Source organism: Lissotriton vulgaris, chromosome 8 (genome assembly GCF_964263255.1).
Source record: "Lissotriton vulgaris chromosome 8, aLisVul1.2, whole genome shotgun sequence".
Taxonomy (NCBI): domain Eukaryota; kingdom Metazoa; phylum Chordata; class Amphibia; order Caudata; family Salamandridae; genus Lissotriton; species Lissotriton vulgaris.
Window position 1 is genome coordinate 1,133,114,663 of NC_141696.1, and position 13,156 is coordinate 1,133,127,818.

General features: G+C 40.2%; 1 protein-coding gene across 1 annotated transcript in view; it reads left to right on the top strand.

The window, feature by feature from the left end:
* The window catches only part of MED4 (mediator complex subunit 4), a 122,525-nt gene extending 109,887 nt beyond the window's left edge, over positions 1 to 12,638 (top strand). Inside the window, exons 6-7 of the mRNA XM_086934989.1 lie at positions 8,582 to 8,713; positions 11,645 to 12,638. Of these exons, the coding sequence (XP_086791115.1) occupies positions 8,582 to 8,713; positions 11,645 to 11,817 (305 nt within the window). The 3' untranslated portion in view covers positions 11,818 to 12,638. The remainder of the gene's footprint in view (positions 1 to 8,581; positions 8,714 to 11,644) is intronic.
* The last annotated feature ends 518 nt before the right edge of the window (positions 12,639 to 13,156 follow it).

Consider the following 13,156-nt stretch of genomic DNA (forward strand, 5'->3'; position numbering starts at 1 on the left):
CCTCTTGCATCTCTGGCCAACTCCTGCTCAGCACAGCTCCAACCTCTGTATCAAAATTTTGAAATCTTGAATTTCTTTTCAGTCAGGACTTTTCATGCTCAACTCGCATTAATAAGCTATCATTCACTTGCTTTCATCTGCTAAAAAGTAATGCAGAAGTTTCTTTCTGATTTGCCCACTGACTTGTGCCATCTAGTTTTACAGGCAACTATCTTTAGGGGCCTGGCCTGCTGTAACTCGGAGTCTCAACCCTTGCAAGTTCATCATTACCAGCTTACAAAGTAGGCGAAATGATGCTGCACGGCTAAGCCTTAATCTTATCCCATGGGCCTCCTCTTGGCTTTGAGCTCTCTTCCTTGGTACCAATAGCAGAGAGTATCATTTTTAAATCCCTGTTCATCATTTTCCGAGACTTTCAGCGCTTCAGTGCTGTATATGTACAATAAAACTTCCATCACTACCTACTGTCTCCTATTCCTCTCTTTAAAATTACGCCTTTTGGTGATACCCAAGTAATAGTAATGGAGCTCGGAAGGAGGCCAGACCTTTTCTGTAACAGCAGCATAACACTGGAACTCGCTCTGACAATCGTCCTGCCACTGAAACTTTGGTAGTTTTGCTAAGCCTTAAACCTGCATTTTTGCTAGACCCCACCAATTTTGTTCTTAACGTTTCTCTGTGTATCTGAGCACCAGAACACCCTATAGGCAAACTTGGACTGATCCAGGTGTATCATTTGTGGTATTACCTTCAGGATCCTTCATGTCATAGCCCGCTAAGAATTTATAACATCTAAATTGATCAATGTGAGGGAACAGTAGGTCCTGAATTTGGAAGCACGTTTTCCTGGCTTTGGAACCCCTACTTTTAAGGCGTCCAACATCATATCTCTGAAACAGCCTGTTAATTCTTCCCAGACCATGAACAGTTTACTCAAAAGTATGTCTGAGTTTATTCTTTAAAATTTCACTGGGAGTTCATCGGTGCCAGGACATTTCCATATCTTAATGGGTGTCAATAAGATACCCTCTTTCATCCAATTTTGTTCCTTGTTCGCTCATTAATTGAAGAAACATGTTATTATCAATGTAAACCCAGTTTTTCCCGTTGTGCATAAAGATTGCAGATAGCGTCAGGCAACTACATTAATTGCAGACTAAGGATTTGCATATCCCAGTTCTCATCTATGATTCGCAATGTGGGTGCTGTCCGGTTTGCATGCTCTAAAAGCCATACCAGAATTCTACCTGACTTTTTTTCTCTTTTCTGTGTAAATCTTACCTGTAAAAGATCACTCGTCTATCAACCTATACAATTCTCCATGTTTACGTTTTCATCCCACAAGCATGTTTTAGGGTTCTGTGTGGCCTCAGCCACTAGTGTAGCTGTTTCTCTCCACGTTACCAATATCCAAGCTTAGATAGTGATTCACTCCACATGTCCACTTCCCTCATCAAAACTTTAATTTCTCCCCTGTCAAGGGCCCTAAAAGAGAAAGCACCCCAATTACTATCAAAGAAGTCTAGAGTTACTCCCTAACCTTGTGTTTAAAGGCATATTCAAACAGTGATTCCACTCAATGTCTAGAATGTTATACAGGGTCTACCCTCAAACCAAGTGCACACCAGGCTCTCCCTGGTGTGAGGGATCATAAAGTGTGCTGTTAATAATTTTATAATCTATTATAATGTATGAACCATGTGGGGGAGAATATATGGAGTAAGATTGACGTCTTGGATGATGTTCTCCTCATATGTCCAATAGGTATAATTTGCCTGTCTGGTTCAGTACTTACCTGTTCGCTTTGGCGACATTCTGCTCAGTACCCTAGACTGAACACAATTCTTATTACCCATCCAAAGCATTGGGCTATTGATCCATAGAACAGTCACTTCCATTAATTCAATTCACTTCACTTCAGAGGAAAAGGGACATAAAAGATAATTTTGAAGCCTACATATTAATTAATCATATTGTTCACCCATTTACTGTTAACAAAAACCTAAAACATCGGTCCAAGGTATTGTTAAGTGTTCAAGAGATCTGACGTGGGACTCCATTTTCTATCCATATTGTACCACTTGTCGTGTATAATGAGGGGGAGGAAAAGTGCATGTATAATCTTCATTGTCTGGTAAGTTTAGGAATTCAGATGTGTTCCTGTTGGCATGCTATCCCAATGCCTTCTTCAGAAACAAGAGTTTTCATGCAATCATTTTACTCTAGCCGCCATACCAGAAATTACATTTTCAATCATTTTGTGACTAACTTTGTGGAGGGTGAGGGTTGTGTTAGCCACTAATACAAAATGTAATTCTTGTGTCCTTCAGGAGTGCTTAATTCGAACTGGCACCGGGTGTTGGAAAGTGGGTTATTGGTAGGGGCAAATGTAGGTCTGCCACTGGCAATAAGGCCACTAACACATGATAGGACTCAGCATAGGTCTTAGAAAAGTATTCTTTTGCTCAACCCTTGGTAACGTGTCTGCGAGCAGACCGGCTTAACTTCAAAGACAGGTATGTAAAGCATTTAAAAACACCATTTCAGTAAATAATTAAGACACCACATAAAATAAAAATCCAACACCAATTAAAAAAAATAGGTAATATTTGTATCTTTTAAATGACACCAAAACGAAAATAATCCACTGTAGGGAACCTGATATATGAATTTTTAAAGATTAGTCACTTTCTAGTGCTTAGAAACCAACAGCGCCCCTTTAAGTCATTTTTGTTTTCTCTGTCAGGGACACACCTTTATAAATTGTTCTGAAGAATTCTCACCACTGTAGTGGGCCGCCTTCTTCAGCAAGCGGGGTCCAGTTAGAACACCTTCCTGGCGTTCTGCTTGCAGGTCCCAAAGTATCCAACACACAATCCAAGGTTCTGGAATCTCCAAGAGGGTCCTTGAAAGTGTGAAACTTCAATCCCCCAATCCACTTGAACAAAACCCTTACAAATCCACTGGTACTCCAGGCTTTGAATTCTTTGTGGGGCTGTTCAGGTGAGCTCTGTTAACCTGTAGCTTGCAGGGAGTTTCCACTCTTGAGTCTTTTGGCAGCAAGGTAATCCACAGGGCTGTAGTTTCAGAGGGTGCAGTCTTCATAGGTCATGCCTTAGAGTTCCTTGCACACAGCAAAATCTTCAGCAGGGCACTTCTTGCTTCATTCAGTTTCAAGCAGCAGATCTGGAGGGCTCTGCCCCTCTCAGATACTTATTCAAAATTCTCTGGGTCAAGCACCAGGTCACTGCTGACCAATGAGAGCAGGGCAACTCCTCCTAGTTATGACCACATCCGGTGGAGTGTGGCATTAGTTTTCCCAGAGTGCATCATCCTTCCAAATCCATAATGGCTGATTTTCCAGCAAGGAGGTAAGAGCTGGCTAAACACACCCCCTGGGATATCTCATTTCCATGGACCATCCCAATAACATCTGCAAATACATTTCTTAAGCCTAGTCCTGACTCTGGGTCACTACTGTCAAAGTGGACTAAAACCCAGGCCTCCCCTCTTGCCTTTGAAGAGCGTAGTTTACGACGCCACCTCCTGGCCTGGCATTCCTATAGAACAGATCACTGCCATCCCAGCAGCCTGGCTAATCCACTTAACTCTGACCAATCAGGGCAGACCACTGAAAGGATGAATTTGGACTTACAAACAAGAAAGTCTCATAACTTATTGTATGTACACTTTAGGAGAAATTCAACAATATAATATTGTTGGATTTAATAGGACCATTCTGGGAAGTCTTTGAATGGTCCGGCTAGTCCTCTCCTATCAATATTTATTAATCAATCACTTACTACCATGTTAACCTATGGGCCATGGGGTTTGCAATGGGAAAAATGACTTGCGCCACTTTTGTAGCACCAGGGCTTATAAAACCATATTTTATAAGTATTTCCCTAATTTCTACCTGACCCCACCCCCTGTGCAACTAGGGGAGACTTCAGGGATTCTGAATCTGCAGAGATATTGCAGATCACCCTTACCCAATTCTTCCAGCATCAAAGTCGAATTTTAGCACCTCTTTAAGACAATGTGGGGAGTGAAATGTAAAATTTCACTTTACCCTGACTTCTAAAAACTCATTTTATAAGGGCGCTCCTTATAAATAACTGACCCCCCACCCCTGGGATACCTAGGGGTGAGGTAAACAAAAAAAGAGGAGTACCACTATAAAGAATCAAGAGAATTCCTAATAGGGTGTGTGACTGACAAAAGGAAAGATTTTATCCTTTTGTTAAAAACCCCTCACTCACCAGCCTAGTGGTGACATGCTTCATCATCGGGGCCCACCCTGGCGGCCTAGCGTCACCAGGGTGTGCTACAACACCTGAAATACAGTGGAGCGGGTTGTGAGTGTAAGTGCAAAAAAGTGTGTTAAAAATTGTCCTGGTTTAACTTAGTGGGAAGATACATTTTATTTACAAGCAACTGGACAATATTAAAAAAGTGGCGAGATACTATGAGGGTAGTTACGGCCAAAAGTATCTCTATGTGTACTGGTCTACATGTTTCAACCTTAGATGGAATATGCCAGGTTTTCGTCAGGACCAAAAACAAGGAAATGGACGGTCTGTGCCCCTAAAAGGCGCACCCAATCCTAATTCCTCATGACTCAGTTAGCAAAACTCGCTAATGGTGAAAAGCTCTAGCCTCAGGGCAGGGTCCATTATATGTGCTGTCTAGTTCAATTACCAGATGGTACATGTGAACAGGGAAGCCATCTTAAGTATATGTACTGGTCATTACGAGTTCCCCAGCTACAGGATGGCTTTACTGAAACCTATGGTGTTTGGTATCAAAACTTTGTCTTAATAAATCTGTACTGTAAGCGACCAGTGAACATTGTGCCTGACAGCTGGGGGTTCGTTAACAAACCATTCAAAACATTACCTTGCCCTAGGAGCTAGCTTGTTTACTAATGCTCCCATTTCACCTGAACAATCACCGCCATAATGGAAGATCACAGAATAACTACAGAGTTCTGGCAGTCACTTAATTCCTCAGGGATACTGAGGTAAAAACATCCCCAGTCCAATCTAGGCGCCAGACATGTATATTACACTACATACGGCACCACTCAGCACGCATGTCTGGTAGGAATGTCAGATAGCTATCAAGCACTGTGTTTGAGAGACTGGAGCCACGTATCTGAAGTAACGGAACATTCGCTGTACCTTCTCCTGGGCTTCCGAAGATGTCTGCTCTGAAAAATGTTGATTTAAAAACTCCTAGATCCAGAGAGAAAGCTCGACAATCTAGTCGAAGAAAGATTTCCTTCCCTTCGCTCCCAGAATACCCACTGATTCTAAAGAAAACAATTTGATCTAGAAACTGTGTTGTACTTTTATTTCAGACTTGTTTGTTAAAGCATATTAGTTGCATTCGAATGTTGGTCTTGCCACAATGCTTTCTAGGCATTTTAAATGACAAGTTAAAATGTCTGATGCCGAGATAACTGTTATGAATAGAAGATGAAATACAACCATCCTTTCAATATCATTGACAAGTCCCAAGGCAATGCAGAAAGAGGTGCCACATTATTGCAACAATAGCAATGCAGGATCATCTCCTGAGGTTACCAAATACAGTTGTGTTTCTTCTCTGAACATTCTTTGCCTTTCATTCTCTTTTGCTTCTACACCTTTGGTAGGTTTAAAGGAGTGAAGAGCAGCAAAGCTTACTTGCCACAGTCTGGTAAAATCAGAGCGGATGCAACTGCTGATGCGTCCATAGTTATATCTGGCTCAAAACCACATATATAGGGCTGAGCTCAGTCTTAAGTAAAATGCATAGTTCATTCTGGAAAAAGAGACCAGAATATCTGCATACAGTGGTTCTGTACAGTACCCCGAGAAGGACCCTCTGATGAACCATGTGACAGGCCTGTTGTTGTTGCCAGTTGTCGAAACTTGCTCTGATGACAAACAAAAGGGGACAAGACCCTTGGTATCCACAGCCCAAAGCTGAGAAATCCTCAACCTAACTCTGAGAGTCCAACCAATTATCCCACTTTTAGAAAGATGCAACACAATCTCTTAAGGATGTATTTGATTGAATTGTAACTGCAGTAGATCGTAACTTAGTAAAGCAAACTCAGCCAGCTTGTATTAAAGACAATGCCAAGACTATCCTTCGGCTCCCGTAATCCTCTATGATTTTTGTTTAAATCTGTTGATTAACATTTCACATTTTTTGCTTACATCCATACATACAGCACAGATGATAGTAGTACCCCCCCAACCCCTTATGATATCAACACCTTCAACTAACCTACTCACTGTATTCCATCCAGCCTGTGTGTAAGTAAATGTTTGAAAGGGCTTGTAGGTTTAGAGACTTTTTGAAGTGTAAAAGAATCCACTAGAAATTACATGATGTAGTAGGGTGTGAGAAGTCTTACTCTGGACAGAGGTCCTTCCAGCATAGTCCTCTTTCCTATTAGGGTACCAGCTGTGTATTGAATAGCACCTAGCATCATCGGTGTTGCTGTTTAGGAATATGCAGTATCTTTTTCTTGATTGGAGTTCTTCATAAATCGTATGTTGCAATCGTACAACACACTTCTCGCTTATGTTCCTGACGCCTGCAAATATTTAAGTTTCAGTTGATACATCAATATCCTTGAGCCACAACCTGTGGTTTTTGAGTAACTTTCTATATCATGGCTGGCTTCTGGTTCCTTCTTACATATTTTTCTATCTGGGTAATGAAAAGCATTGTTTTGTAACATTTGTCTTTATTTCAAGCAAATATGGCAATAGTTTTATGTACAGTTTAAATGTAATAATGTTTTGTAAGATACTGGGTCAGTATCGCCCTATTAGATTTTCTGGTATAGTCCGATCATGAGGAAACAAAAAGGTGGGGGAGGGCCTAAGGGATTTTTAAAGACCAGACAAAGACACATTCCCTAACTGAATGCAGAAAAACATAAGAGTGTCAGAGGGTCTACAAGGTCTATGTGTGGTTCATTAAACTAATAGAACGGTGTCAACTCATCTAACAGTGATAGAAAACATTGGTGGATACCAGTGATCACTCACAGGATATCCTGTGAGTGATCACTGGTATCCACCAATGTTTTCTATCACTGTTAGATGAGTTGACACCGTTCTATTAGTTTAATGAACCACACATAGACCTTGTAGACCCTCTGACACTCTTATGATAGTCCGATCATGTACATTTTAAAATTGTACATGTAGTCAATATTCTGTTCAAACATGCATGTGTAAATCTACATAGCTAGATTATCATCCTGAGCCAAGGGTAATCTTCAATGATTGATTGTGTTGTGACTACATCAATTCTTTTATATTGATCTGCTTCCAGTGGAGTTCATTAAACTGAATGGATTTGGGGCATGTATCATTTGTGTTGGTTTGTACCAAAGGAAATGAAAGGCATGTATTTTTTACTGTGTTACCAAACACCGCACAGATTACATAATATGTTCCAGGATATGTCGGCAAAATGCTCAAGATGTGTGGATCCAGATGCAAACCTGATGCATATTTTATGGGCGTGCCCGGCGCTTTCATCGTTTTGGTCATATGTGACCGACAGTCAGAAAAATAACAGAAGGAACGCAATGGGATACAGTCGAAAGCTACATACTAGGCCTGTATCACCGGCCTAAAACACAAAAAGTGCATATGAAATTTGCCGATCTAGCATTACTTATAGCGAAGCGCTTAATAACCAAGAGAGGGAAATCGGCATCACCGCCAAGTACACTGAGTTGGTAGGAAGAAGTGGTCAAGTGGGAAAGGGCAGAAAGTGATGTACTCCGGAGGGAGGAATACAAGGGACTACGTAAGACACTGATAGCCATGGTATGGGATATATTACTGGAATCTGTTCAAGCCTTAGATGAGACAACCTGAGCAGTGTCCACCCGCCCCTTAAGCCTAATAACACCACAATACTCCTATAAGTAGCACTTTTAGTATTAATACCTGGACTATTCATTCTAATCATCCAACTGAAGAAATGCTCTTCGCTACCTCAGCTGGAAATTATTCAACCTGTAACTGCAGCAGTAGGCATCTCGTTACCATGAACAGAGCAATAAGTATAGGGGAGGAGGGATATTTTTTGTGTTCATATATAACAAACACACCGGATACCACATTGGAATGACACGCAATAACATGTACTCAAAATGACAAACCAGCATGGAATTATATTTGATTCTGAAATAGAATACTTGTCGCCAAAGATTACATGTGTGTGAAAAACGATACATGGCCACTGATATTACATGTAATGTGCATATTACAAAACCATTAGTTTGTTTAAAATAGTTTTTTATTTGTTACTGTGTTTTGCCACGTCATTATTTATTGGCCCAGGGTGTTCTCTTCCAGCATATGTTGATGACTGACCGCTTGAATGTTATGTAGTTGCTCTTTACTTTTATTTCAGGTATCTGAAATCTGCTTGATTCATTGTTAGTTGTACTCGTGTTTATTTTAGCAAATGCTTGATATGTGTATTCTTGGGAACAGCAAGAAACGATTGCAATATGGAAAGGTAACTCACTTTGAGACGGATGTTATTTTGTTTTTAGGTGATCCTCGCAGACCCTATCCTACAGATCTGGAGATGAGGAGCGGCCTGCTGGGAACAATGAGCAACCTGCCCACGAATGGAATTAACGGACACCTACCAGGAGATGCACTAGCAGCAGGCAGGCTTCCTGGTAGGGAACTATACCAGATCGACCTGGTGCAGGAACGGTCTTATTTGTACTTTCTACGTGATATTTTCCCTTGTTACTGTCTTTTGACTCTTTACTTTTATTTACCTCTCCTTTCAGGATTCTAATTATCATGGGACCTCTATTCCCTTTATTGTTCTCATTTTAGGATTGTTCAGTTGGTAACATCCTTGCCTTCCAATTTTCCCTTTGTGGTCATAGAATCCCAAAATGTGTGGCCTTCTTTTTCTCAAAGTTCTCAAGCAGCTCCATCCGTGTATTATTTAGGCTTTCAACTTTCTCTTCAAGATTGATGACTTCTGACTGGAGTCACTTAACCTCCTCGAAACTTCATTGAACTCTCCCATTAACGACAATTCACCAAAATACCCGGTGTAACGGACGTGGCGTCGATTGTCCTTTCACCTTCACTTTTACTCACACATATGTTTACACATTCACACACACACACACACACACATGCTCTCGCCCACATAAACAAACTCTTGCACCCACACAACATACATTTGACAGTATTTTTTTTTACCTACCTCAGCTGCCAGGGATGGTCTTATTCCAGCTAATTGTACTCATTTCTTTATTACACTGATAGCGAATAATATAAGATTCGCTATTAGTCTAATAAACAATCAACAGAAAACAAGTTAACTGAAGCCCCAAAAAACGTGCAGAAGGACGAGCTGCCACACTATTTGAATACTACAGATCCCGGTCATGTGTCTTTCTTGGAGGCTCTATTCATCAGACATTTTGTACTTGAATGTTCATAGTGACCTATCCCCATTTAATATAGAGGCTTTAACCTTCCTGAAAGGGCCTAGCTCCTCAATTTATGTAATTATGGTCCTGGCCTCTGTGATGCACACATCTTGTGAACCCGTGACTTATCTTCTGACCTGGGTACCAGCCCCTGTACTAATCAAACGCTGTGCAGATCAATTGCAAGTTTATCTTCACCCAAGAATTTATAATTGTTTCTCATAGACACAATGGTCTTTCAGGCAGTCCTTTCCTTTGTTTAAAAAATGATAGCACAGTTTCTCCTTAATAAGGAGATCGCAATTAATGTACTAGTTATAGTATTAAATACACTCAATTCCAGAGATTTAATTATTTAACATTGAATACCCTTGTAGTCTTAAAAATTAAGGTTCCAGTCTATTGAATATACTTTTATTAATAATAATTAATAACGTTTTTTAAAAATCCATTCTAGTACTTTACAGCACAATTAAGAGTTTACTCCCATCTTCTTATGTATAAATCAGACTGCAAGTAAATGCCTACTGAGAGCAACACTATTAAGTTTGCCAGTTCTGCAGTAAGAAGAGTCTGGGTCTGGTGAAATATGCGGGAAGGAATGTTTTAAGTTGTACTAGCTGGAAGCTAGCCTCAACAGCCTGGGACCACATTTCACATTTTGTTGGTTTGTTTTGGAGACCGTGCTTTGTTGTGCTCCCAGTTCAGTTAACCCCTTCGCTGCTGGCCCGTTTCCGCCGCTGTGCGGTAAACAAATGAACAGGGGCGGGCCGTGACGAACCCCAGCCGTCATCAGCACACGAGCACCGTAGTGCATGACGGCTGGGGTTCGTCATCAGCATACAAGGGGTTAAGTGTCTCAGCTTGTTTTCTTCTATTTCTGCCATTCTTGCAGCTTGTATATCTTTTTATGAGGGGAGAGTTGGATCTTGGGGAAAGGTGCTGTGCCCTCTTTCAGTTGGATGAAAACACGGTTTGCTCTTTCCTATCTACTGCTAGTAACGTTTGTTGTGAAGTTCATAAGCATGCCTGCAGTGCGTCCTCTGGGCTGCAGGTTCATGCAGGCTGATTTTTGTCAGATTCTTTCCTTGAAACTTGCTCTCCTTGGTCGTTTAGGGCGGTCTTCCCGGCATGCTGTGCATACATCCTGTAAGGCGTTACCATGAGTGACTTTGTCTGACTTTTTCATTTGATTGTGGGCCTTGTACAACTTTGCGTAGAGAGCTTGTCTCCGCTGTGTTCTGGGGCGGAAATTTGTTATGTGCTGTAAAGCTTTGCCTCCCTGTTTCTCTTTTGTTGTTCTTAGTGTGGTAATCCTTTTGGTTTATTACAGTTCATATTCAGTCTGTTTTCTGGGTTGACTATCTGGAAAATCCTTAGCTGTAAGGACTGTGATGACATGGTAAAGTCCTCATTACTTGCTGGTAATCTTTATTAATCTGATTCATACCATCCTCATCAGTCCTTTGCTCCTGCCTGACATTGTCTGGAAGGAACTTAAACTTGGGAGTAGAGGGGCAGGGTTTAAAAAAAAATCAAATAGGGGCCAAGTGAATTGAGGACTATGATGAGGAAGGCTTGAAGTGTTATAGTACTAATAAAATATGGGTATTTGCACTGTGTGGCAACATTGGCAATGTAAACCTGTTTATTTACCATAATGGGGAAAGCCCACAGTAGTTAAAGTAAATGAGGGCCCTTTGAGAAATTTACAAATGGTAAATGATTTAGCTATGTGCTCAGGCCACTTAAATTCAGTGTTTGAGTTGGTGGCCCCTCCTGTTAAACTATGGAATCTTAAATGTAAATGGGTAATATTTGCATAGTATGGGGTGACATTTGCATTTACCCAATGTAATTTGGCCCCACATTGGTTGATACTGCATACTTGTGGGCCTCCATCAGCTCATGAGTATTCACGCTACAGAACCCCAAACCTTGAGTGGCAGTTCTTTTCGGTTTCCAAGCAGCTGTGAAAAAAGAGATCAAGCATTAGAGTATGGCCTTCACCTTTTATTCTATGTAACATGTTATATTTTTTAAGGTACTTTCTTACATGTGAGCAATATATGCAAGTGAGGAATTTATATTGCGATGAAATCAACTTTACAACATCTTTAAAATTAAAACAAACATGTTTATGCTGTCTTTCAGATGTACTAGCTCCGCAGTATCCATGGCAGTCCAGTGAAATGTCCATGAATATGCTGCCACCAAGTCACAGCAACGACTTCATGTTGGATCCACCAGGGCATAACAAGGAGAACGAAGATGATGTTGAAGTTATGTCAACAGATTCTTCAAGCAGCAGCAGCGACTCTGATTAGAAACCACTGGACAAAAACCGCTAAACCCTACCAACAGATTACATTTTATCAGGCAACAACTAGTAGATTTAAAAAAACAACTCTGAACCAGGATGAGGCATACTATTAAGCCTTCAATTTCAGTTACAATATGACATGCACTGATGTGATAGTGTTACTTAATTTACACTGATGTAATAGTGTTACTTACTTTACAAGGTCATTCCAGCATTCCTTTTCAACATTTGGCATACAAGGAGTTGCTTTTTAGTTCATCTGCAACTAGCTGAGCAAAGTTTTTTTTCATGAATTTCCAACTTGAGACGAGGTTGTTCATAATTATCACATTAAAATGTGTGTTTACAGGAAACATAGCTTTAATAACCTGGTGATGATGAACATAAACACAGTATTACGCAAAAAGGTAGAGTTAAAAAATGGAAAACAAAATTCTGCACACTATGTGGGCAGCTCTTTGACAGTGTTGTGTGTTTTTAACACTCTAACTCCTAGCAGCTGTTGAAACGGCTGCTGTTGTATATTTTCTTGTTTATGTCCCCCCAAGTTTATTTGTAGATATATTTTTTTAAATGCAAAAACGTTCTTTGATTCTGGTAAGTGGCTTTTTAACTATGGCACTGTAGTGAAGTCAATGATTGAATTTATTAGCGTTTCGCAATACAATTGTGTCCTTCTTCCAAGCAACTATAAAGATGATATGAAACATTTAGCGTTGGAGTTACTTTTTCACATTATCGATACAACTGACATCCGCAACATTCAGGAAAAAACATTCTTTGTAAAATGAATGAAATATATATTGTAAATAAAACAAACTTTTCATAAGCGTTTTTTTATACTGTTCTAATTACGCTTGCACTCTCCCCAAGTATGCTTTACTTTAATTTTATAGTCGCAATAGTGTATTCTCCTTCCATGTCTCACTGCATCTTTATCTTCCACTGCTGTCTTTTGATGAGCATTATATTGTCCCTCGTGCTTTGAAGCAGTTTTATCCAATGGTTAACATTGAGGGTATCAAACGTAATTACAAAGTAATCAGCACCTTGTAGATAAGATCAGAGATGATACCATCACTGACATTTTGCAGTTATTTCCACAGACCCTACTATTCCGAAGTACCCCAACTTGCACATTTTAGCGTTTGACAAACCTCCACCTCAATGAGGATTTTAGCAAGTTTCAGTTAATTTGTTAATGTAAACAATTAAGTTTGGACTGCTTCCAAAATAATCAGTAGCTTCATTTCATACAATTGGCAGAAAAAATACTCTTCTTAGGGTGATCTGTTATTACAATTGAAGTGTAGGATTTGTCATTTAGGACGTTTTCAGAACCT